The sequence below is a fragment of the Pecten maximus genome, chromosome 17 (genome assembly GCF_902652985.1).
Source record: "Pecten maximus chromosome 17, xPecMax1.1, whole genome shotgun sequence".
NCBI lineage: Eukaryota > Metazoa > Mollusca > Bivalvia > Pectinida > Pectinidae > Pecten > Pecten maximus.
The window spans coordinates 9946948-9974593 of NC_047031.1; the positions used below are offsets into that span (position 1 = coordinate 9946948).

General features: G+C 35.8%; 1 protein-coding gene across 12 annotated transcripts in view; it reads left to right on the plus strand.

Annotated features, from left to right (window-relative positions):
• LOC117315389 (tight junction protein ZO-1-like) overlaps positions 1–27646 on the plus strand; it is a 125024-nt gene that overhangs the window by 66674 nt on the left and 30704 nt on the right. For 11 of the 12 annotated variants that reach the window (XM_033869541.1, XM_033869544.1, XM_033869542.1 and 8 more), the window contains 2 exons: positions 20290–20462; positions 27283–27385. In XM_033869541.1, coding sequence (XP_033725432.1) covers positions 20290–20462; positions 27283–27385 — 276 coding nt within the window. Of the gene's footprint in view, positions 1–10317; positions 11282–20289; positions 20463–27282; positions 27386–27646 lie in introns of those variants that run through there. The other variant, XM_033869551.1, reaches the window with a different exon arrangement.

The window sequence follows — 27646 nt, forward strand, 5'->3', positions numbered from 1 at the left end:
ATATTCACCTTCATTTCAAAAGAGTTCCACACTCTGATGAAAAGAAATAGGTGGAAATAGAATGGTTTAAAAAAAAAATGTGGGCAAGTGAGGGTTGGGGAACTATAAAGTGACGTAATACAGCTAGAATTTAAACGTTACAACATGCCATGTTGATGTCTCAGTGGAGAAATTTGCCAGCAATTTCAAGGAGACAACTCCTATCACAATCACAAATATACCATACCACCTTAACCCCATGACAGTTTCTGTTTAGTCTGTGAAATGTTTTTGGTAAATGGTACTATGAGTTTATATGTACAGAGCTTACCCTACCATGATAGAATCATATTTAGTTATAGTATTCATGTGTTTCTGCTGACGTGGATAGTGAAAACCTATGTTAAATTGTTATAAACAGTCTACAAAATCATAAATTTCCTTATTTGTGTCATAACACATAATCTTAGAATTGTAGGCACAGACACACAGGACTGCAGACAGAAAAAACTTCAGTCTCGTTTTCTCTTTTTCTAGTCCTACGTTGAATAATTAAGTGCATGCAAATATGGAGTTTAATTTTTTAACAACAATAATTATTCTGTATCAGAGAAACAATGCTAGATTAATTCAAATTTTAGAAGAATTATTCTCTTTGCAATAAATTGGTTAGTTATTATAGTTTAAACTTTTGTAACACTATTTTCAGTATAAACCCTTGACGGTCACGGGTCTTTTTCTGTATGCTTTCTGGGGTAAAAAAAATAGACCCGTTACATTACATTACATTCCTTATCAAAATAATTTCATATCTCGGCTAAATTCCTTCAATTCTTAATTTATTCCTGCAATTTTCCTGCCCTACCCCTGGTGTACCTTGGTGACTTCCATACACCTGTTAATTAATACAGCTGGTCCTGTATGTTGTCCTTATCAACAGGTGACATTAGGGGTTGTATTACAGGGCTGGCCCTGAAAGGTCTAGTTGACCCTGTGAGGGTTTGAAGGACAACCAAGGACAAACTGCTTTATCTTGTGGTAAAGACAGACTTCGGAGCAGTGCTATAAATAGAATGTGCTTGCTCAGGTTATTAAATTATTCAAGAATTTCTCTACTCCCTGAATATTTGATAAAATCATAAATAATCTTTCAGAATGTTCAGAGATATTTCAAAGTCAGTTAATTGTCCAATTTATAATATGGGTTAATTCTTCATATGAAGAAATTGAAACTAAATTAGGAAAGAATTAAAACATTTAACTAATTCTGTAATGGTCTATGCAGTTTACTCATTCAGAACTTTTAAGCAAATATTGAAAGAAAAAAAGAAAAAAAAAATATGATTCATTAATGTATGTGAACCAGAGGTTTCACATTGACATGCCATTTATATCTTAGAGTTATTCCTTCCTGTGAATTTCAAAAGGGCAATATGTCTATGTTATTACATTCCTCTGTCAAAGACATCTGTTGAGTGACAAGTTCACATCAAACTGTCTGAAGATTTCATCATGTCCATTTGTGTAAGGAATGAGAAAATCTAATACACAATATGTGTCAGGGGCCCCATTCACGATTAATTTCACTGTAGGTATTGAAACAGTCATTGAAACATTCTCGTCTGTGTGACATCACCAGACAGTGACAGACATGGACAGTCCACTGGGGTTTTATTCACCCTCTCACCATTTAGCTAGTCCACTGGGGTTTCCCTCTGACCTTGACCTAGTCCACTGGGGTTTCCCTTTCACCATTTACCTAGTCCACTGGGGTTTCCCTCTGACCTTTTACCTAGTCCACTGGGGTTTCCCTCTCACCATTTACCTAGTCCACTGGGGTTTCCCTCTGACCTTTTACCTAGTCCACTGGGGTTTCCCTCTGACCTTTTACCTAGTCCACTGGGGTTTCCCTCTCACCATTTACCTAGTCCACTGGGGTTTCCCTCTGACCTTTTACCTAGTCCACTGGGGTTTCCCTCTCACCATTTACCTAGTCCACTGGGGTTTCCCTCTGACCTTTTACCTAGTCCACTGGGGTTTCCCTCTGACCTTTTACCTAGTCCACTGGGGTTTCCCTCTCACCATTTACCTAGTCCACTGGGGTTTCCCTCTGACCTTTTACCTAGTCCACTGGGGTTTCCCTCTGACCTTTTACCTAGTCCACTGGGGTTTCCCTTTCACCATTTAGCTAGTCCACTGGGGTTTCCCTCTGACCTTTTACCTAGTCCACTGGGGTTGGATTCCCGATCCCTGTGTAAAAGTATATGTATGGGAGACACCTGTGTGACAATGTTGGTTTTCTCGGGGTACTCAGTTTCCTCTCGCAGTAATACTACCCAATCAAAGTTGTAGTCTTTTTCACAATATTTGTAAAATAAATATGTTTATGGACTGTTTTCAAGGAAGTTGTCCTATAAAAGTTGTCTACAATAGACATTTTTGATAAGGTTATGTCAACACCTGGACATTTTGATTCCATTTAGAAATCATATTCGTGTAAAACTTGTTGAAAATTCTTATAATTTAACTCAAACTCTGCCAAGTTTTGAATTCATCTTCATCAACCTGTTAAATAAATTCAGAAGAAATTCCCTTCGTTTGCTTTGAAGCCAAATTTATCAATTTTATTTTTGGAGTTTGGTTCCATTTTGCAGATTTCTTTTCCAGGGATCAAAAAGGTCACATTTTTTCAGTCCTGATTTCCCTAAAAATGAGAATAGACTAATCTACATGTAAAGAAAGGATAGTCCATCATTTGGAGACAGGGGGGATAGGACCTGTTAGAAGATATATTAAATGTCTCTGACAATATGGGTCCTTTCTATTTTTATCTTGGCCCCTCTCATTAAAAGTGTGGGGTTTGAGAGGTAAAAAGTGGGGTATTCATCTTTAAAAAATAAAAGAATGTTAACACAAAAATTCAAAACCAGATTTGATTTGAAAAAAAAAAATATATTTGAAATTTAGCCAGGTATGTAAATTAGCTACATTTGATGTGTGACTTAGAAGAAGATATCAGTGCATTTTAGATACCTATCAATTTTTTACCTGTCGTGGTACCCTGGTAAGGGGACTACTGGTGTCCTATCTGTTAGTGTAATCAGAGTCTTACCCATGAAAACTTCCAGCAGCCAGTCAGATAGGCCTACCCTCTCCTGCCTCATCATAGGAGATCACATCGACAGCGACAGCGTTACCTGTAGCCTGGTCACAGCGACAGCGTTACCTGTAGCCTGGTCACAGCGACAGCGTTACCTGTAGCCTGGTCACACAGTGTACCCGAGATATAGGGAGTCTGGGTGTGGCTACTCTACGTACCCTCATCACTTCTGAAACCACATTGATGGATTGAGTTACCTGTTTAATAATTAATATAAGGTGAATTAATGGATTAACTATTGGATTGAGTTACCTGTTAAATTGATTGAATTACCTATTTTTGGTTTACCTATTTGATTGATGGATTTACCATTGTGATTGAAATACCTATTTTTGGTTTACCTGTTTGATTGATGGATTTACCATTGTGATTGAAATACCTATTTTTGGTTTACCTATTTGATTGATGGATTTACCATTGTGATTGAAATACCTACTTTTGGTTTACCTGTTTGATTGATAGACAGTAAGTGGTGGATGTTGTATTGACTACGTTGGAAGATTTACCTGAATCTGATTGGACAGTACGGAAGGTGTAAAGTGTATTTGTCAGCGGTGGGACAGTACGGAAGGTGTGAAGTGTATTTGTCAGCGGTGGGACAGTACGGAAGGTGTGAAGTGTATTGTCAGCGGTGGGACAGTACGGAAGGTGTAAAGTGTATTTGTCAGCGGTGGGACAGTACGGAAGGTGTAGAGTGTATTTGTCAGCGATGGGACAGTACGGAAGGTGTAAAGTGTATTTGTCAGCGGTGGGACAGTACGGAAGGTGTGAAGTGTATTTGTCAGCGGTGGGACAGTACGGAAGGTGTAAAGTGTATTTGTCAGCGGTGGGACAGTACGGAAGGTGTAAAGTGTATTTGTCAGCGGTGGGACAGTACGGAAGGTGTGAAGTGTATTTGTCAGCGGTGGGACAGTACGGAAGGTGTGAAGTGTATTTGTCAGCGGTGGGACAGTAAGGAAGGTGTGAAGTGTATTTGTCAGCGGTGGGACAGTAAGGAAGGTGTAGAGTGTATTTGTCAGCGGTGGGACAGTACGGAAGGTGTAAAGTGTATTTGTCAGCGGTGGGACAGTAAGGAAGGTGTAAAGTGTATTTGTCAGCGGTGTCATTTGATGGTTGACATCTTTTACTGGAAATAAGCTTGTAAAGAAATTGAAGCATCTTTTACAAGGTAATGCTTCAATACATATATCTAATGATTGTTGAACTTTGGACAGATTTACTCAACACTGTTTTGCCACCTGACAGTGTCACCAAAGGGCCCTATAAGGATGAAACAGCTGTATGATACAGTGTTGTGCATATTATTCATCAGATAATACATTTGTATTTATCGGTAGTATATACTTACATCCTGTTTGTAATCCTTTATAGACACAAAGACAGAAGTATAAGTTCATTAATGGTACGAGTAAAGTGATACCTGTACAGGTATGAGAATTTTCAGATAAAAGTCTGATTTCAGACTTCTCATGTTTTGGCTGTAATGTTAATTATAATATTTCATCATAGAAAACACACTACAAATTAGGATTTCAGGCTTTTTCAGCTTCTCTTATCCCTGTGTGTAAAAGCTCCGGATCACAGGGACATAGGAGTACAAGCTGTGTGTTACAAATCAAGATCAAATCTATTTATTTTGATGAATACCTCAAAAGTATAATGCTATATAAGCTAATGGTTTACTGGTGATTGTTTGGTTGTTTGGTGTGTGTTGTTTGTAATCCTCCCGTCCTGATAAGGCTGTGTGTGTATTAGGGGTATTTATTGGACATGCTAATTAGGCTGTGTATACTAGGGTATGTAAACAATACACAGGTATTCCTATTGTTATCCTACCAGAGTGATATATCTCAATACAACAGATGATATCACATCCCAGAATGTTCGATAACATTACAAGCAGTTCATTAAAATTCTGTTTTAGAGAAAGTAAAATTGGTATTTCTTACAGATTAAGCTTTTGGAGCAGTTTATATGCAGGTTTTAAAATGTTAGCTCGATTTAGTTGTAATTATACTAAATAACCTTTTTTCTTACATTAGTTTATCATACTTAATATCTTTGCCGACTTACAGCTAGAACAGGTGGTTATTGGGGGGGGGGGGGGGGTAGTTTAAATCCCTTTGTTTTTGTTTCCTAAATTACATGTTTTGTGTTGTCTATGATAAGATTAATCAATATTCTTGTTGTTTATACAATTTATTTATCAACTGATCAGTTCATTGTGTGTTTGATCTGTGTAGTTCTCATTTAACATACAACAAGATGTCTATCCCCAGATTCCTGGTGTGTGAACATGTTCACAAATTTTGGAATTAGGATTAACTATAATATTCCAATATGACGGTAAGTATATTTTCACTTCTCTGTCAGATAACATAGGAACAAATTTGGAAAATTGGAGTTATAAATATCAAAGTTGTGTGTACAGAATCATATAATAATCGCGGATATTTTATTCTTAGTTGTCAATGATTTCTGCAAAATAAATCAGTCGACTGTGACCAGATTCTGATTAAGTTTAAAATTCTGAATTAGGTAAGTCAGTTTTACTTCATGATCAAGATCTGAGAATAGCCCTCTACCAGGTAAATATATATGTAAAAAAAAAAAACATACAATGAAAAATACAAAGACAATCTGATATTAGTCATAACTTTTTTGGACAAGAATTGTATGATTGATTTGATGAAATTCAAAACCAAAAATGTCCATGTCAACTTGATATGACTGAGCTCTAATGGAGGTGCCCCTGTATCTATAGTCACGGATATGTTAACGTGGTAGATTTGTTGCTGATTATTGACAATAATTATCCTTGATTTGTGACGGTCTCTCTGGGTTCACACAGTAATTGACAGTGACTAATAAAATTGTTTATAATCTGACATTTTTGTGGAGAAAATTAAACTTTTTCTGCAATGACAAATGCAGTGATAGCGATCAGCACAGACAATGTAGCTATGCTGTTATGTATGACAAGGTCGACTGATGATATTCGAGATGAGAACGTTCTCACGATTCCCATGTTTGATTTACGTAAGGTCATTAACTTTGTAGCAACATCAATGGCATCCTAGATGTCTTTGCTTAAAGCTTCTTATAGTTCAGTAGCGAAAAATTTTGCAAAAATTCAATGGAAAATTATAAAAGAAAAGAAAATAAGAATTTTCAATGATATATAGGATTTAGAATATGCTAGTGTGCAGGTTTTCTACATAAATCCCGCAGAAGCCTTAGTGAGAGATATGTGTAGATAAGATGGGGAGTTATAATACTGACAATACTTTAGCATTGATAGCTTTAAAGCGTATCAAATTTAGATAAAATATTTCCGTTGATTTTTTTTTGCGCTGATGGATTTTCTGATATTAAACATGTGTGTACATAATATTCCATTTTATGCAAAAAGCGGATAGATTTATTATGTAACACCAGTAGTTGTAATCCCATCAAATCAAGATGATGACAACATCTTAAAGTTTCATTTTCCATTAAGAAGTCCTGATCAACATCCACATTTTTTTTATAAACCCCCACAACAAAGTTACATAATTATTATGTACAGTTACCCCTTGGGAGCCCCGCCATCGTTTCTACTATTTACCTGAGATGATAATAATGAAATATGAGGCTGTCCTAAACAAACCGCCCAATAACAACGCAACATTCCACATTCAAATCTGGACAAATAGACACATACGGGGAAATCTCACAGAAACTATTGGTCCAAAACTCTCCGACAAAAAAGGTAGGTCAGTAAAAAACCGTGCATATTTTAAATGTAGATTTAGGACACAAGTTTAATCTGTATGGACATTATCTACAAGTGTTGTATTCTTCAAGGACCAAAACATTCTGTTCAACACTTTTGAATTTCATAACCAGACATACTCAAATTGTCGTTCTTATGTGATTTTCTGAATTTGCTGTCTGTGATTTTGTGTTATCAACATATTAGTTTTGTCTGGATAAGATTCATCTTTTTTCTGTTAGGAAAGAAAAAAAAAGAGGAAATCAATTCATCGAGTTATCAAAGATCATGTGCCTACATTCCAGTGTGAAGGTATCTCTGTATAATTCTGTGGTTATAGGCGGACAAAGGACACAGTGTAGTCTATTGTTGGGCTAACATTAGGAGAGGATATTTAAATCAGGACTTTTTACACCTTGTCTATGCACTGTTTAGTGATGAGCTATATTAATGTAATGTTTAACAGATATTGCCTCAGTAATCAGCATTCCTGAGGGTGTGACAGGAAATGCTTTAAGAATTCCTGCTTTATGAAATACAGGTGTCACTCTGTCAGAGTTTGAATTTTCTGTTGGAGAATTAAAACATGTCATGTTGGAGCTCAAGCCAATTCAGAATAATCTTCTGGCCATTTGTAAGTCTCAATATGGACAGTGGTCAGTTACACTTCAATCTGGAGTAATTTTACCGTGCTTGCCTCAGTATGGATACCTGAAGGATTCTGACAACAGTCTGGATGTAAAGTTGACTCACTTTCTGTTCCAAGTTTGAGATTTCATATTTTCTTTATGAAATGCATGTGATTTAATATTTGACTGGTGAAACAAGGCATGAAACTTGTCACATTCTTACAACTGATGAGACAATGTTACCAAAAATTTGTAACTGTTGTCTTCTTCCAGTGAAAATCCACACCTGTACTGACAAAAATCGGGTTTGTATAACGATTCTCCTTTCATAATTTTTGGAAAACCAAAATAATTTGTTTGATTATTGTGGTAGGCGTTCTTATAAATATTATTACTTTGATGATTGAGAAGACTAAATAACGATAGAAAAATGTGTTCCAAGGGAGATAACTCCGGTGATAGTAGAGCGGTATCTCAAAGACACTGATATGGATAGTGATGTTATGACTAACAACAGTGACTCTCTATCTGATTATTTCAAGAGGAAATGGGTCTTGGTCCTGATTTATAATAAACAAATCCAAACCCCTGTGTCTTTACTGATATATCATAAACTGTATAACAGATATATATATATATCTATGTCTGTTACTCATTTACACACAGGTAGTAGACATTCCTGATATAAAGGTCAGGGGTCACGAACCTGATGGGGGACATTCAAATGTAAAAGGTAATCTGCAGTATCTTAAAACAGCCATGATGCACTGCAAGTTTGAGCATACAGGCAAAAAAAAAAAAAACAATCTTCCATGGAAAGTAAGATTTCCGACTTGTTCTATCTGGTCAGTCTCTTTCTGTCTGTCTTTCATATTTGTCTTTCTGTCTATTGGTTTATTTAAAGACAATAAGCTAATTTCATTGTTTTTTTCTGTGTTATTCATGTTTTAATTTCTGTTAAACTTTTCTTATAAAAATCATGTGTAAGTTTCATTCAGGAACTCTTTTGGAATGGAGATTTATTAAGCAGTTGATGCATACAACCCTAAAAATACCACCTCAGCATACGGTATACAGGACAGGTAGATCGTTATGTACAGGTATAAAGGACAGGTAGATGGTTATGTTACAGGTATACAGGACAGGTAGATCATTATGGTACAGGTATACAGGACAGGTAGATCGTTATGTACGGGTATAAAGGACAGGTAGATGGTTATGTTACAGGTATACAGGACAGGTAGATTGTTATGGTACAGGTATACAGGACAGGTAGATCGTTATGTACAGGTAATGCCTCTTCCTGTACCAAAGTGTTGGTGTTAATTTATATTTTGATGTCAGTTTTACCTGATCAATTGTCTTACCTACACCACAGAAATCAAGTTTATATTGATGATAGACGTTGTGTATGATCGTTGTAATCTACAACTTACCAGGTATATCCGGGTCATGTTGTCTGAAAACATTTACAGCTTTGTGACCCACTGGGTTAATAAATATTTTCAATTTAAGTGATTTTAAATGCATTTTTGACATTTTTCACTTTAATTAAGTCCTTTACTTTATGGAAGATTGCCATTTTCCACCTGATTTACAGTATTGGGTATACCTGCCATGGCTTACGGCCAAGAGTTGCCATAAGTTCCATTATTACATCGATTCAAAGCAATTTTACTTGTGATCTGATTTTTCTGTGCTTTTTAACAGTGGCACTTTGTGTGTTGTTAACTTGTTCAGTTATTGTAACGAATTAGCATTTTAATGGGTTTCGAATGAAATGAGATCTGTTACTACTGAGTATTGAGGGTCTATAACTCGGTCCCCTGAATCAGTCTCCGATAGGGAGTCACAGAGACAGTTTAGGGATGTACTGAATCCCTATCAGATGATCACTATTTAACCTGGTCATCCCGCTGAGCTCATCTTTGTCAAATCTTTGTGTTCTGACTGACCACCAAATATTTGACCATGGTCAGTATTTATGGTCATCTGATTTCTGTAGGACAAAATCTGTCAAACCATCACAAAAGAGCCTGCTCAAAATACTGGATTTTGATTGGTCTATTATGTGGTGAACAATGGGGATTGCTCCACTTACTGCCTCCTGATTGGTTCAGATTGTTCTATTTATAACTGTCCTTGGGAATTTCTCTGGAATGCCATTCATTTTGGATGCTGTTCAACTTTGTTATGGTGGTTTTGTGTCTGGGGGCAAAGAGTCAAATATGGACTTGTCAGTTGTCTAAATACATGCACTGTGACCAGGGGACTTGTCAGTTGACTAAATACATGCACTGTGACCAGGGGACTTGTCAGTTGTCTGACTAAATACATGCACTGTGACCAGGGGACTTGTCAGTTGTCTGACTAAATACATGCACTGTGACCAGGGGACTTGATGTCTGATATTGAAAACAAAAATCAATACCCACACTGTCCTAGAATAAGTAAGGTGTAGGTAACATTCGTCCTCCTTAAGGAGTTAGATTAGAAACACTTTGGTTCAAGGGCTCCAAAATGTTTTGAATGTACATAAGTGAAGTAGAGAATAAATACCAGCATGATAATATTGTAATAATAGATGTTGGCATCATAGAGACAAAAGTTTTACTGCAACGAAAAGTGATTTTCTGGTTGCCTTCTCATATCCTTTGTATTTAAAAACTGAGTTTCACATCCCAAATCTAGCAGTATATAGACGGAGTCTGACAGAGGCTCAGGTTTGGGTTGGTGCAGTCCATATTTTACTGCTTGCCTTCTGTAGCCTGTAGTGTACACAGCCCTGCTCCACACTGCCTCAGAGCTGTAGCAACCACTGAGGGCGTTGTGTGGTGTGTGTTTCGGATGATGGAGAGATAGACTGACTGACAAAAACCTTTCTAAATCAGCGTAAAACGGAAAGAAGAGTGTAGAAAAAGGAACAAGGATATAACTTTTCTTTCCATTTAAAGGAACAAAAAGGAGAAATAGAAAGGAGAAGATTTTCTTTCAATCACAACCTTGGAACTTTTTTTTAAAGCGTTGTAAGAAAAATTTCTTACATTTTAAGAAATAATAGGAATCTCTTCTGTCAGTCGCATTTCACTGGATTGAGAAAGAAGAACTTTCTTTCTCTCCATTTGAGAAGGATATATGAAATCTTTCTCTTGAAAAAGAATAAAGTGTCTATTCTCTCCATCCGTGGGAGGTGTCACCAACCACCTGTCAAGGAGCTTATCACTGGGGAACATTAACAAATCAATAAAGTTTTCGGTACACGATGGAACTTTTTACCTAATTCTCCTCGTGATAACGGACAAGGAACTTTTTACCTAATTCTCCTCGTGATAACGGACAAGGATATATTGACAATTTCTTGTTGGGATTCTTTTTATGTGTGGATTTAATTTTCGACAGAACATTTAAGGAAAAAGGCAATTTTTAAGAAATAATTTAATTATAGATGTGATGACATCACAGACAGATTTTGCAGAACACTTTGATGTGTCACAATACAGGCCCGACCAATTGAATTCCTTGAATTTGTTTTTAATTAATTAATTTTTTTCGTATAAAATTTGAAACATTTTCACACAACTTTTGAGAATGGAAGTGGACTTTTACACTGAAGTGGTTTACACCGTTATGTATAGCTACGATTGAGTTCAGTGGAAACTGATATTGATATATACGCCAGTGTAACAGTTTGTACCAAATTTCGACGTCTTTACAAGAAACATGAAGCTTCCAAGTAACTTGTTCCGGCAGATCTGCAAGGTAGGGTCAAGGTTTTTGTTTTGGAATATACAACTGTCAAGGATTTTGTTTTGGAATATATAAATGTCAAGGTTTCTGCTTTGGAATGTATGAATGTCAAGGTTTTTGTTTTGGAATGTATGAATGTCAAGGTTTTTGTTTTGGAATACATCAATTGTATATAAATATCAAGGATGTTTTGGGAAGAGCTGTATTTGTTTTGTATACAATACTTCTGAGATAATATGTACATGTTGAAATCTCTCAGTCATCGCTCATCCAATCATTACCCCTCACATCATCCCGCCACCATCATTGCCCTTTCCGCTGTTTGTCCCTCTCATCATTACCCCTTCCCATCGGTGCCCCTCTCATCATTACCCCTTCCCATCGGTGCCCCTCTCATCATTACCCCTTCCCATTGGTGCCCCTCTCATCATTACCCCTTCCCATCGGTGCCCCTCTCATCATTACCCCTTCCCATCGGTGCCCCTCTCATCATTACCCCTTCCCATCAGTGCCCCTCTCATCATTACCCCTTCCCATCGGTGCCCCTCTCATCATTACCCCTTCCCATCGGTGCCCCTCTCATCATTACCCCTTCCCATCGGTGCCCCTCTCATCATTACCCCTTCCCATCGGTGCCCCTCTCATCATTACCCCTTAAATCTTCAGCTATAATGCATAGGAAACAACCTATTTATAGATGTTTCCAGTATAAGTAACCGATACTATAAATGGGGCCATGTAAATATAATGCTGATGTAATCACACCTGTCCTTACCTCTGATCAACTGACAGTGAGTATCAACAGGTATTTATTTATCATCGGCTATTATGGCCTTGCAGCCTTTCAGCTGAGGAAACAGGTATTTAAATGACTATCCGACTTTATAGGAGTTGAAAGAACAACAATGTTGAGATTCGTTAAAAATGAATGATTTTGATTAATTTAGATTAAATTGTGATGAAAATAAAAAACCAAAGAAGATAATGTTTTGTTTGGAATTTTGTGGATTTTATATTGGAACTAAGCTAAAATATGAATTACGCTCTCAACTTGATTGACACATGACCAATTGACCATTAAACTGGTCATGGACATGGTTATAATTTCTAGGTGAACATTTTATTTCTGAGACTACACATAGAGCTATAGTCTGTTTAGGTCACACGGAGATTACAAAAACATGGTACCATTGTGGTCCGTTATCAGAAATGGGTTTGTAGCTCCTTTACAACATAAACTTGTTTTTTTTTTATTTATTTTTAAAAATGACATACCTGGGTAGTAGTGTGACCATGTTGATAAACATTTCATTATCCTGGAATGTTACTGTGTTATGATAAACAAACCAAACACCACACAGATTAATCCCGGATCAAGGGCAGATAATTCTAATCCTGTTAAACGGTGTGCGATATAGACAGGTTTTACCCACGGAACCTGTCTCAAACGATGTACAGAACAATAGCATTAAACCTATTCCTACACAAATACTGTTTTCTTTTCAAAAAGCCTTTAAACAAACAAGTAAAAATCATCTGGATATACATAAGCTTGGAATTTAAAATCTGGATAATATGTGCTTACCAAAGTAATTCCTTTTTTTCATCATTAACTTTTGAAGATAAACATAAATCTTGGGATATGAATCTTTTTAGAATGAGACCTAAATTGTATTTTGTTATTAAGTTCTACAATTGAAATACAGGCCTTGTTTAATGACATAATATTAGCTCTTAAACCCAATAGGCTTTAAAATGTTGATTGACATGTGATCTGCTGATCAGCAAGCATTCTAGTGCAACATTTTATTAATGAAATAAAGAAAAATGTTGAACTCATTAGTTTGTATTTATACAACTTTAATTCTTGGCTATAAGGTGTTTTTAAATGTTTATAAAGTAAAACTGTGACACCTTGAGTGACATCTAGTGACAGTTCTAAAATCAACATATTGCAACAATTTGAGGACGTTGCCATTTTGAAGATAAGTCATGTTATTAAAACTAGCTATAATCATATTAGATTATTTAGTTACCGTAATTTTATAAAATTGATATTACAGATACAACAGATAAAAGTTAAGTAATTTATGTAGACGCACATTCTCTTATGCCTTGCTTTGAATAATGAAATTAATTATAAACACTATTTTAGATGTGATATTTGAATTTTTCCATTGTTTTTTTTTCCATTGTTTTTTTTCTCTTGACATGTTTGTATACCTACCTGGAGTAGACATTGATAGTTTGGGTTAAAAATAATGGATGTTTATTTAGCAATATAAAATAAAAAGGTAGAAGAAGGATGTTTTCCTTGTGGGTATTTTGTTTGTTTTGTAATTAATTATGATAGATTTCTGAACTTAATACTCAGATGATAATTCCTCAGGACCAAGCAGCTGTACTCTTGTGTAACGACATCTGATTAACCTTGTTACATTAATAGGATTAAAGCAGCCCAGACAGGCTGAGTAGGACTATTCCTGATAAAACAGTCCTAGCTTTACTTTATTTTTCACCTGAATCCCTTTGAAGTTTTCTAATTAACTAATCAAGTGTCTGAGTCCAACTATATACCACCTTAAATCTTGGACGGAAGTTTGGGAAATTCTCCAGACTTGTGATTTACTGTCTGTAATTTTCCTTTTTGATATATTTCTTATCTTTGATCTTATTGCTAATTACCTGTAATTAGTTGTACAGGTACTGTCTGGGGTAAGGAACAGGTGTATTATCATACCTGTGGTGGCAGGTTTCACACCTGGATTTACAGGTACACTACAATGGCCGCCCTGACTTGTGTGCTTCCTACCTGAGGTGGTCATTTTCACACCTGGGCGAGCTGGACGGTCAATCTCCTTACCCAAGTTCATGTCTGTATTTGATTATGTCTGTGTGGTCAGATCAGAGATAAACCATAATAGTCTGACCTTTGTTACTTGTCAAGGTTGTTACATTGATAGATATTATAGAGCACAATTCCATTTACGTTCAAGTTAGTCAAAATACTTGCAATTTAAAACAAAAATAAAGAAATAAAGAAAAATTAAGAAGTTTAAATATACTTAACAAATATCAAATGTCCAAATTGTTCATTCTCCATGATATGTCTGTATAATTCAGAATCATTTACTCAATTTGTATAGTATTGTGTTGTAGATATATATGTTAATGCCGAACTATTAGTATCATTAAATACACTATTTCCATTTTTGACATGATAAATAAAAACACTGTACTTAATACATCTTGGTATATATGTCATATATGTATCTTAATACTGAAACATTAAATGTTTATTTTGTCTCTTCTATCTCCAACAAACATTGGTAATGTCCCTGCTGTAGCAGTTTAACATTACAATAGAATCAAACTTATAAAAGGTCTCTCTGCAGCTATAGACCATGATTTACTTTTATCAGAATAAAAACAACTAGACAACCTAAAATCTATAGTTCTTGTTGAGAGAGGCAAGGTTATACCTAAAGAAAGGTAAGATTCCTCGTAGTATATGTGTTGAAGAGATTCAAATCAGTTTAACTAAAGATAAGTAAATATATGCCAGAAATAAAATTAATGTATTTTTTTTTATAGGAAACTATTATCCTCCAAAAAATAAGAAATAGATTGGGAAAAAAACCCCATTAAATTAATTAATGGAAATAAATAGAAGTTAAAGATGTCTTACTATTTTTTTTTTTTTTAATTTCAACATTAAAATGTAATGTAATTTCTGGCACACTTCCTTCTATAGATCAAATTAATTATGTCAATCAACGGTGTTAATGTGTTTGGTCCAAACTAGCCTGTTGACCCCCTGGGGCATCTGTTGACCACTGGGCAGTACTTAGTCCAGACAACTGGATTAGACTGGCTACACCCCCAGTGCCCCAAGCCTGATCCTAATGAGTTTGGTATTGTTGTAGCTGTTACCTGATCAACAGAAGCTGTTGACTGGTCAGACATATCTCCTCAAATCTTCATGTACACTAGCTTACACAGATCTACAGAAAAGTTCTTCCTGTCTGGCAGAAATATCCAGCTCCTATAAAACCAGGAACTTCATTTAAAATTGTCACATTCTGAAATTTCCTTCAAGCAAAACACTACTATATGATACTCAGTGTTGGAAATTGTAAGTGACATTTTAACGAAAGAAATACTTCAAGACTGGAACTTGTTAGAAATTGTCAGTTTGTGAAATTTTCAGTGAACGAACCACTACATCTCTACATTTGAGGAGAATTTTCTGAGAGAGGCTGAAGATATAACGAGATATTGCTGTTAATGATATATCGTAGTTGGTGATATTTTATATCAGTGCTATTTTGACTTTGTGCTATATACTACAGTGCTATACTAGTGCTCGGAACTTTTATATACAATGAAGATACCTACTAATATATTGAAGGCCCTGAATGTGGTATGTATAACTTATTGTCATAAGTAACAAACGATGTTTGTATTGTACTCAAAGTTTAGAATATGTTATCCCTAATTGATCGAGTTATTTATTAACATTATTTATGTCTTTTTTTCCCCAAAAAAAGAACTTATTTGATGCAAAGTTCATTGATTTTATTTGTTTATTATTATTTTTTTTTTTCTTTCAAAATATTGATCTAATCTATTTGAAATGAATTTTTTTAAAGATTATTTAAACTTTGATTTAAAATTCTATTCAAAATTTTGTAAGTTAATAAATTCATTATTTTTCTAAAGATTATATTTAAAACTTATTTATTCCAAATAATTTATTTATATTCATTTGATGCAAAATTTATCATTCATTGATTTTCAATTTCAAATTTGACATGTGATACTTTATCATGAAAGATTTATAAACAATTTTATTTATGACTGAAGCAATGTTCTTGAAAAAATGTTTGGTCAGCACTTTGGCCAGGAATTGTAGATGTTTGTACATTTCGCGATAATAATTAACCAAATCAGATTATAGCTTTAACATCATAAACATTAATAATACATCTTTTGGAAGGATAACTTCTCAAGAAAGAATGATAAAAAATCAAACTTCATTCATACCTAATTGCAGTAAAATACTCTAATCAACTATAATGAGTGTTTAAGCCATATTTGGCCAGACTTAATTTTGGAATGTTTGGAGTATCATAGTTCTGGAGATTAAACTAGATAGACAGGTGATGTAGTACAGTATGTATACCTGTAATCTACCGGAGAATGTGAAAGGCTCAGGTAAGAAAACCTATAGACTTGGAAATTGACCAAGAATCTGGGCCAGGTATTTCATAGTTTGGTGTTAGGGTATATAGATACAGTATACTTGACCTGTCAGTCAGTGTAGGTCACCGGGACCTGAGATCATCTGGGACACCTAATGTCTGGGGGTTAGAAATGATTCCCTCAACCAGATAATGTCTACATGATGAAGGAGTGTAGTTCTTCACATCTAGAAACAATGATCGTCTCAATCTTAACAGGAAATAAATTTCGAAGGGAAGTGACAGTATTTTAAAACGTGGATTTCTGAAACTGGGTCACAGTTATTTAGAAACAAACGGTTGTAATTGGATATTTGAAAGTTTTGTGAAGGGAGCTCGGAAAATAGTAATTTCGCTGAACATTTGCAGAACTGATTTAGGAGGTTAAGATATGAAGCTGATGGGTTTTGATCTTCATGTGTTTCCTTGTTGACGTGATGAGGTGTAAGTTCACCACGCAAACATGCTTTACCTGTACAAATCAATTACAAACATGTTGATGAATGTGTCGGCATGGATTTTAACAAGGTCTTGATCAATTTGTGATGCCTGACTTAGGATCGGTACCTGGACTGACCTCTCCATTGTCCACACTTGATCGTGTTGGATATTTTCATGGCCATGTTGGTCAATGAGAAGCTTGAATCACAGGTACTTTATAACAATATTTTATGAATATTAATCACTAATAATAAATTGATAAATCATGTATTTATCAGTTCTAGTTGACTACTATAAGACTTGAACTCCTTTTCCTTTCGTACTTTTACTGTTGAAGACTCAATCTATGGTAAAAGCACATTTGGCAACCTTTCAAATTTTTCATCTGGTAGAAATTGTCTTACAAACTAAAATAAAAATTCTAGTAAACATTCACATCTAATCCTTAATTTACAAAATCATGTTTTAAAATGTCTAGGCTAGTTTAACTTAAATATCAGCAAAATGTTGATTAGCAAGTATAATGAAATGAAATTTGTGTTAAATGATAAAGGAAACTTACGTATTAGTGTAGAAGTTAAGTTTTAGTGACAAGACAAGTTAATTTGGACTTGAGAGATCTGATGGGGAAGAATATTGTTTTTATCAAATCACTTATACAAACCAAAAAGTTAAGATTTATGCCCCCAAAGTTTTGATATTATGTATTTATTTGATAACATTATCTGTAAGTTATTTGAGGAATGTAGTTAACATAACAAGCTATTGTCCCTAACTTTGCTTTCAACTGTATATAAGTAAAAAATCAAATATTTAGAATATACACCTGGCAGAGTTCATGTGAATTAATGACTTACCTGTATATACAGGTGAGTGAAGCATTTTTGGTCCGCTGGGCGAAGCTCCAGTCTGAGCTAATGTTGTCAGGATTATCAATATAAACATGCTGATTGAGTACATCAAAGTGACGGGGCTAAAACTCACAAGGGGCACAGAGGGGCTAGAACTCAAAACAGGGACTAAAAGGGGCTGAAACTCCTGAAGGGGACAGAGGAGTTTTCAAGAGATAGACATTCTGACACACTGGTACCTCACACAGGTATTAATATACAGCTGCTATTCAGGTGAGGTGTTTAAAGCTAACCTGTTTAAGAATGTGAAAAGTTAAGAAAATTTTACATTTATCGATCATGCACAGTATCAATTTAGTCTTAACACATTAACAAATGATGAGTTTAGAATTAAGCAAACATGTCCCTATTTTATCTTCTGGGAATCAGTCTATACCTGGCCAAATGATTGCATTCCAAAGAGTCTATACATATTGATATTTTAAAGTTCTTGATCGTTTTTGACTTTTCTGAGTAATATACTCTGATAATCTAACCAGTTGTAGAGAGAAGCAGTGTTATTTTTTTTGAATCTGAAGTGTTTTCAGAGAAACTTTAGTTTATGAATATAAAGTTATTTTTCTTCTTTTTCTGGGGGTGGGGGCACCATTGTAAAATGTATCTTATTGAGTGATGACGTATTTGTCATAAGTTCAAGTTCAAGTTCTTTATTACTTTAAGTGAAGAATGTTTCCGACTTGTCTATCCGAGCTATAATGTAGACCTGTTTTATAGTTTGGGCGGTGGTGTACAATGATTTAGATATTTAATACCAGACCCATTATCAGGGATGGACTACAAGCTCATCTGGCCTTCATTCTCTGTGAAATTATAAAAATCTGTTTTATATTTTTGTAAGCACAGACAGCTAGGTTAAAATGTTGGGAATTATACATAACAGCTGTGAGACAGTGTCTGTAAGATCTGAGATCCACACTAAAGTTGTACAGATACCTTGGTTTATTTTGCTCAATGATCTGGTCTGCAGCATATTATGTATCATTTTACTATTCAAGTAAAGTTTTGGGATTTTTGTTGACAAATATGATATTAAAGTTTCTTACCTATAAATCCTTTATTGGAATAAGTTTTCATGTTTTGCATTTTTTATGAGGAACTGGACATTTGACACTAAAAAACTCTGCAAGACTGAAAGATGATTTCATTTTAACGTGTGAAAATGTGAAGTTGAGTATGATATGTAAAGTTAACTGTGAACTTAACAACGGTATCTAAGTTAAATGTGAAGTTAACAATGATATGTGAAGTTAACTGTGATATCTGAAGTTAAAAAATGATATGTGAAGCAATGAAATGTGAAGTTAAATGTGAAGTTAACGTGATATGTGAAGTTGAATGTGAAGTTAACAAAAATATGTGAAGTTAATGTGAAGTATGATATGGAATACTGGGTATTATCTGTAATGAATTTGTTGTTAATTACAAATTCTTTAAAATTTTACTCCCAATTTCCATGTGACATGGATTTGAGTTGGAAGCCTTAGATGGCCCTACTTGGAGATTGTAAGATGATTGACAGATGCGATGGTGTAATAATGGTTCTATAATAACCTTCCTGTACTAGACAACTCCACTTAAACTGTTAATTTATGTTAGCTTTCACTCAAGTGTTTTCTGTAATAAATCGCCTTTATCCTGACACACAGATACCCAAAGAGTGTTCAGATTTAAACAGCCCACGTCAAATTCTCACCACTTTCTCATGTTTTAAGCCAGCTAGGGCATGTTTAGGCTAATAAATCTCCTACTTAATGATGGGGACACAGACTTTAGGTAAACGGAGGGATGTTTTTTATAGGAGATAAAGTACTCCTGAAATGAAGGTGATCTGGGGCGTCTGGGGCCAGAAGTGGTCGTTCAAACGCTTAGTTCATACAAACAGTTATGTCGTAGGATTTCAACAATATTGAAGTTCAAAACTTGACAATTAAAAAAAGTAATTAGTTTCAAACCTCATTTGATCTTCAATCCTCAGATCTAATTCTAATTAAAATCCATGAAGGGCACCTGTCACCCCTATGTCATCTTGATATATCAAAAACTTGGAACTGGAATTCTTTGGAGGGCTAACAAATATGATTCATGTCATGGGAAAGTTGTCTTTTTGTCCAAAAGAGGATGAAAAGTTTGTGAATATTGATTCTAAAATTATCTGATGTAATGGCCAGCAGAAGAAAACTGGATTCAAATATTTGATGCAGTTTCTTTCTGAAATATCATGCTAAACCCTTTGAACCCCATATTTTTTGACAGATTTCTTCTCAGCTCAATCAATACAACTTTTCGAAAGTTTTTATGAAAAGTTAAAACGATATGTTTTTCACATTTCAGCATTGTCGATCCATGAGGGTTTATATCATCAATATTGTACATTTATATACATTATTATCGTGAGAGAATTGACAGTTGGTGTTTGTATTTCCAGGTTGGTGACAACATAGTTTGGGAGACACACAAGGTCACACTTTCCCGTGTGCCGAGGTTTGGTTTTGGTATCGCTGTCAGTGGAGGACGCGACAATCCACACTTCGCTAATGGTGACCCCTCTATAGCTATCTCCGATGTGCTCAAGGCAGGACCTGCCGAAGGCAAACTTCTGTAAGTACCACTAATTTACAGGTCACATGACAAAAAGACATCATATTACAGACAGGCCACATGTGACAAATCAGATGTCATATTATAGGCCACATGACGGAAAAGTCATGTCATATTACAGGTAACATGATGAGAATCAGATGTCATATTACAGGCCACATGACGAAAAAGACATAATATTACAGGTCACATGACAAAATAGACATGTCATATTACAGGTCACATGACGAAAAGTCATGTTATATTACAGGTCACATGATGAAAAGTCATGTCATATTACAGGTCACATGACGAAAAGTCATGTCATATTACAGGTCACATGACGAATCAGATATGCATTTTACAGCATGTCATACATTAACGTACTTTAGCTTTTTGCAGCAATAATTGTCAATGGTGTTGATGTTGAAAATAAGCTATGATAGATAGTACTAAGACAGATGGCTGATCACAGGTTGTTCCGATGATCACAGGTTGTTCCGATGATCACAGGTTGTTCCGATGATCACATGTTGTTCCGATGATCACAGGTTGTTCCGATGATCACAGGTTGTTCCGATGATCACATGTTGTTCCGATGATCACATGTTGTTCCGATGATCACAGGTTGTTCCGATGATCACAGGTTGTTCCGATGATCACATGTTGTTCCGATGATCACAGGTTGTTCCGATGATCACATGTTGTTCCGATGATCAAAAGGTTGTTCCGATGATCACATGTTGTTTCGATGATCACAGGTTGTTCCCCGATCACAGGTTGTTCCGATGATCACATGTTGTTCCGATGATCACAGGTTGTTCCGATGATCACAGGTTGTTCCGATGATCACAGGTTGTTCCCCGATCACAGGTTGTTCGGGGATTTTTCATACCGGTGGTCATTAAACACAGCAGACATTTTGGGTTTTACACAGATATATGTATTTCCCACTTTAATATATTATCAATGCTGTATATACTGTAGATTTCATTGAAGAAATTTCAAAAGTCTTGAAAATGTTCACAGAGAAAAAGTTGTATGTATTAAGCTGATAGGTTTTGTAACTTGGGCACTGCTAAGAATATGACAATGGCATCCTTGGATAAATTCCTGAATGAAGACACATATTGCGTTATAGTGTATGACAGACAGAACTATAGGTTCAGGGCTGTAGAACAGTGCGTGGATAAACATATCTCTGTGGACTGTTGAGGAGGGGGAGTAGGGTTTGTATGACTGTTGGTACAGGGACGGGTGTCTTAGCTGTGTACTGTAGGAAACACAATATTACAATGCTATGTAATGCATTGTGCAGCTACATTCTTAAATGACACATAGATCTAAAAATAGATATGTACAAAAGGTGGCATGTTTTATTAGCCTGGGGATGCTGTTTCCTGAAAACATGTCTCTTCTGTAGCATTACCGGGGATAGCTTAATTAAATCTCAGTTATACATTTAACATGTACCATTGTAAGTATGATATTACTGATTTCATGCTCTGGGTCGCGAGTTCGAAACCCACGTGGGGCAGTTGCCAGGTACTGACCGTAGACCGGTGGTTTTTCTCCGGGTACTCCGGCTTTCCTCCATCTCCAAAACCTGGCACGTCCTTAAATGGCCCTGGCTGTTAATAGGACGTTAAACAAAATAAACCAAACCAAACTGTCCGCATCAGGATTTTTCAGTGGGATTGCACTATAGATAGCCTGTCACTATCCACATCATCTTAAATTATATATAGGTGTTTCAGGAATGTTGCTTTTTAAATTATCATGGTTTCTGTTAGAAAATAAAATGTTTAATTTGTAGTTGCTAAGTGTTTTATTGGCAACCAAACTAAAACATCACGGTGTTATGTTTGTTATGAGCCAGGAAAGATTAGAATTTCCTCAAACTTTTGTTACAACACAAAGTCATTACCTATCAGTATTGTCTGATAAAACCTAACTACAAACAGAGAGACCAAAAATATCTACAACAGGACGAGACTCCATCATGTAATTTACTTTATACCCAGAGAGGTGCCTTATTCCACTGAAAACTCTACAGACCACCTAACACAATCTTGTTACTGTACAGAATTGATTTCCAGTCAAATGTTTTGGAAATGGAAACTGTTATCTCAACCACTTTATGCCTCTGAATAAGGAAACTTTGGATGATAAGAGAAATAAAATGAAAATCCTATGAAAAGTGGCTCATGATCAATGAAGTATATATACATCTCCCTCTGTGGTACCTGTAATATTTTCCTGTACCATTATGATGTCTGGAATATTTCCCTTGTAACAATATCTACAAACTATCAGGCTAAGTTATAATATATTGGTTTCCTGTCCTCTGGAGTATTGTGGTAATTTTCTATAGACAATCAGGCCAAGTTATAATATATTGGTTTCCTGTTTTCTGGGGTCTAGTGACTATTATCTTATTATGAAATATCTGTGTCTCGTCCATGATGTACAATCAAGAACCTGAAGGTGTGGCCTTCAGACAATAGTCAGTAAGTAGTTGGTAAGGTGTAAACATTTTCTATCGATATCTTTGTTACACAATTATTTGTCTATTTTATTTGAACCATTATTTAAATATTTAAGTTCAAAGGCAAAAAAAAATAAAACCATTCTACAACCTCATGAGATCTCATCGGGGTAATGTTAATCAAAATATTCCCAGATAAAAGATAGGTTAGTAAACACAACATTTGTTTAAAGCTATTTACCACCAATGAATGAATCAGCGATGATAACATTAGATTTGTCTGTATTAGACTGCCCTTGTTAGATGTAACTTCCATTAGCTTTTGTGTTCTGGAGTCCTAAACAGTCTGGAATCATTTATAAAGGCTCGTTCAAACATGTTCGACTTTTACCAATATTTCCCAACAAATTACTTGGTTAACCAGACAAAGAATGGTGTCTACCAATTCAACATCCATTTTTCATAGATATTCAGAGATAAGGAGATTTTTTAAGTGATTAGAATTTTTTTAGGAAATCCTCTTTTAAAATAGTTTGAAAAGAGAGGTAAAATAGATTTGCATGAAACTTCATTATAATGCACAGACTAACCTTAAGAATTGGTACGCCCAGTATTACTCTATAGAATTGGTACGCCCAGTAGTACTCTATAGAATTGGTACGCCCAGTATTACCCTATAGAATTGGTACGCCCAGTATTACCCTATAGAATTGGTACGCCCAGTATTACTCTATAGAATTGGTACGCCCAGTGTTACTCTATAGAATTGGTACGCCCAGTGTTACTTTATAGAATTGGTACGCCCAGTAGTACTCTATAGAATTGGTACGCCCAGTATTACTCTATAGAATTGGTACGCCCAGTGTTACTCTATAGAATTGGTACGCCCAGTGTTACTCTATAGAATTGGTACGCCCAGTGTTACTCTATAGAATTGGTACGCCCAGTGTTACTCTATAGAATTGGTACGCCCAGTATTACCCTATAGAATTGGTACGCCCAGTGTTACTCTATAGAATTGGTATGCCCAATGTTACCCTATAGAATTGGTACGCCCAGTGTTACTTTATAGAATTGGTACGCCCAGTGTTACCCTATAGAATTGGTACGCCTTGGTACGCCCAGTGTTACCCTATAGAATTGGTACGCCCAGTATTACCCTATAGAATTGGTACGCCCAGTGTTACCCTATAGAATTGGTACGCCCAGTGTTACTCTATAGAATTGGTACGCCCAGTGTTACCCTATAGAATTGGTACGCCCAGTGTTACCCTATAGAATTGGTACGCCCAGTGTTACCCTATAGAATTGGTACGCCCAGTATTACTCTATAGAATTGGTACGCCCAGTGTTACCCTATAGAATTGGTACGCCCAGTGTTACTCTATAGAATTGGTACGCCCAGTGTTACTCTATAGAATTGGTACGCCCAGTGTTACTTTGAGACTTTATTCTATAGTTTAGTGTTTCTTGGTAAAAACATTTCCGAAGTAAAAGAAATATTGTTTGAAAAGCTTGAGGAAAACAAATGTTTGAGTGAGAACTCTGTACACTTAAATTCAAAGCCTTGACTTGTTCATAGAATGAGACTTCCTTCAGGCTTTCTCAGTAAATTGTTGGCGGGGAACACAATATCTGGGTGATTTTTTCCATACAATACAAATGCACACAGGCCAAAGATGTTTACCGAAAACTGTTTGAAGGTTTAATGGAAGCAAACTTCATTATGGAGGTAAAGAGTGAGGCAAGCTTTTAACGAGAGAAATACGTTTATTGTCCAAAAAAAAAAATCACCATCATAGGAAAGTGTAGCATGTCGAGCGGAAACATGCCGTTAATGAAAATTGGTTGTTAGAGAGGACTAATAGAAAAGGATGGGAAATACAAAGATACGGTAGATGTTACCTCGTGGTGATGGCTGAAATATAAAGATACGGTAGATGTTACCTCGTGGTGATGGCTGAAATACAAAGATACGGTAGATGTTATCTCGTGGTGATGGCTGAAATACAAAGATACGGTAGATGTTACCTCCGTCATGATGGCTAAAATATAAAGATACGGTAGATGTTACCTCGTGGTGATGGCTGAAATATAATGATACGGTAGATGTTACCTCGTGGTGATGGCTGAAATACAAAGATACGGTAGATGTTACCTCATGGTGATGGCTGAAATACAAAGATACGGTAGATGTTACCTCCGTCATGATGGCTAAAATATAAAGATACGGTAGATGTTACCTCGTGGTGATGGCTGAAATATAAAGATACGGTAGATGTTACCTCCGTCATGATGGCTGAAATATAAAGATATGGTAGATGTTATCTCGTGGTGATGGCGGGAATATTTTCATGATCTAAAATAATTTAATAATCATTTGATTAAAAACAATTTGAACCAGTAAATATAATGGAGTTGATATGTTGTCATTTCTGTATCAAAGAATATAAATATATCTTCCATTTTAAGATTAGGTAATTACAATTTAGGAAATGTTGGGAGATGTATCCAGAGACAACTCGATCTTGGTATTTTGAACATTTTCCATGTTGTAGTTGAGCTTAAAGCAGAAGCAATGTCATTTGTTTGGCTGCGTCTGACACCGTAGCTGGTGATGTATCTGTTTCATCGGACCTCAGGAAGGCATGGTGTGGATCGACACCTACATCAGGCACATGCCGGAATGAAAGTGCTGGATAGCGCAACAGAGTTTGGGATTAAAACTTTCCGTATTGATTGTGTCAGAGGACTGGGACTGAATCCTTACTCAAAACTCATCTCGTTAATTTGATTTGAAATTTAATTAGGTTCAGCTGTGCTGGGTACACTTCGATTAGAGCTAAATATTTTGTGAAAAATTCATTAGTTCATCCTCCAGGCGTATTAAATGGCCTATGTATAAGACATGGGATTGGGCTTTTTTACGGAAGAAAATTGTTAGGTTTTCTATTCATCAATTTTTAAAAGTTTGTTTCTTTCATTTAGATGAAGTAGAGAAAATTAGTCAATCAATATTTCTGTACTTACACGAACCCATGATATTTGTCCCACAATAGGCCCATGGACATTACAGTGTGACGTAGCTCTACAGACCAGTTACGACATCGCGGTATGACGTAGCTCTATACAGACCAGTTACGACATCGCGGTATGACGTAGCTCTACAGACCAGTTATGACATCGCCGTATGACGTAGCTCTACAGACCAGTTATGACATCGCGATATGACATAGCTCTACAGACCAGTTATGACATCGCCGTATGACGTGGCTCTACAGACCAGTTATGTACATTTCACCTCTGTTACCTTAGATCTAGGAAATGTCAGAAAGTTAATTATCTGGTCTAAAAACTTGGACATCAATATCACACAGGGATCTCCTGGCTCTAATTAATATATACCTCCCACAGACATGTCAATCAGAACCGTGAAATTAGATTCTTGGTTATAGAACAGAACGACAGAGGGCAGTGGTGGAGATATAACACACTTCATTCGTTCATTAAACTGGCCGTCTTTCAAGCAGTAGAATTCACATAAGAAATCCAGAACTGAGGTCTGGTGTAAATTGATCTGTCACACATCTGAGGAATTTTGGTAGTGTTAGTAATGGAAATCTTAACACAGATTTTATACTGCAGCACAATATAAATGTTCTATGAAATGAATGCATGATACCAATTTCAACTTTTCATCGATTTTGTTTATTTATTTATTTTTCTTATCTTTTTTCTCATTCCTTTCAGCTGGGTCTTTCATCAATTATTATCAGCATGCTTAAAATGTTGAGATTCAATAATTGAACATTAACAAGTTAATGTCATTTAATTCTAGATGGAGTTGTAGGCTTATTGGACTTTGGACTTAGGATTTTACATGACCAACATAAAGAAAAATAAAAAATATAATCTACTTTTTTCTCATTAAAAAAAGAATTGTGAAATTTCACTCCATTTGAAATTTGAACGTAACAGAAAGGGTACAACTGGTTTGGATGAAGTCTGGCTTGCTATCCTTTGGATATTAACCGATGTATTCACTTTATTTTGTAAACAAGTTTATCAACAAAATCTTCAATCCTCTAAAAAAATCAACGACTTGATAGCGAGATGGTACATTAGCTTCAGTCGTACTTTGGGAACATTTCACCGGTTCTATAACCATACATCAGAGTAATTAAGATCTACTCGGACATTAATGATATGATAATTTTCAGAACACGGAATTTCTAAATTAAACTTGCCACATATCTCAGGTAAATGTACAGGTAATACAGTCGTCAGGTATATTTACTCAGTCGTTGTTTTATGATGAACAGTAAAATGAAGATGTTGTTTGATGTTTTTCAGAATAAACGACAGAGTAACGTCGGTGAATGGCATTCCTCTGGACAACGTAGAACATTCGGCGGCCATCACAGTCCTCAAGGAAAGTGGGAATACTGTCTCCCTGGTACGTATATATAACAGATATTTTAGGGGGCCACGGTGGCCGTGTGTATATATAACAGATATTTTAGGGGACCGCGGTGGCCGTGTGTATATATAACAGGGGGCTGCGGTGGCCGTGTGTATATATAAGAGATATTTTAGGGGGCCACAGTGGCCGTGTGTATATATAACAGGGGGTCGCGGTGGCCGTGTGTATATATAACAGATATTTTAGGGGGCCACGGTGGCCGTGTGTATATATAACAGATATTTTAGGGGACCG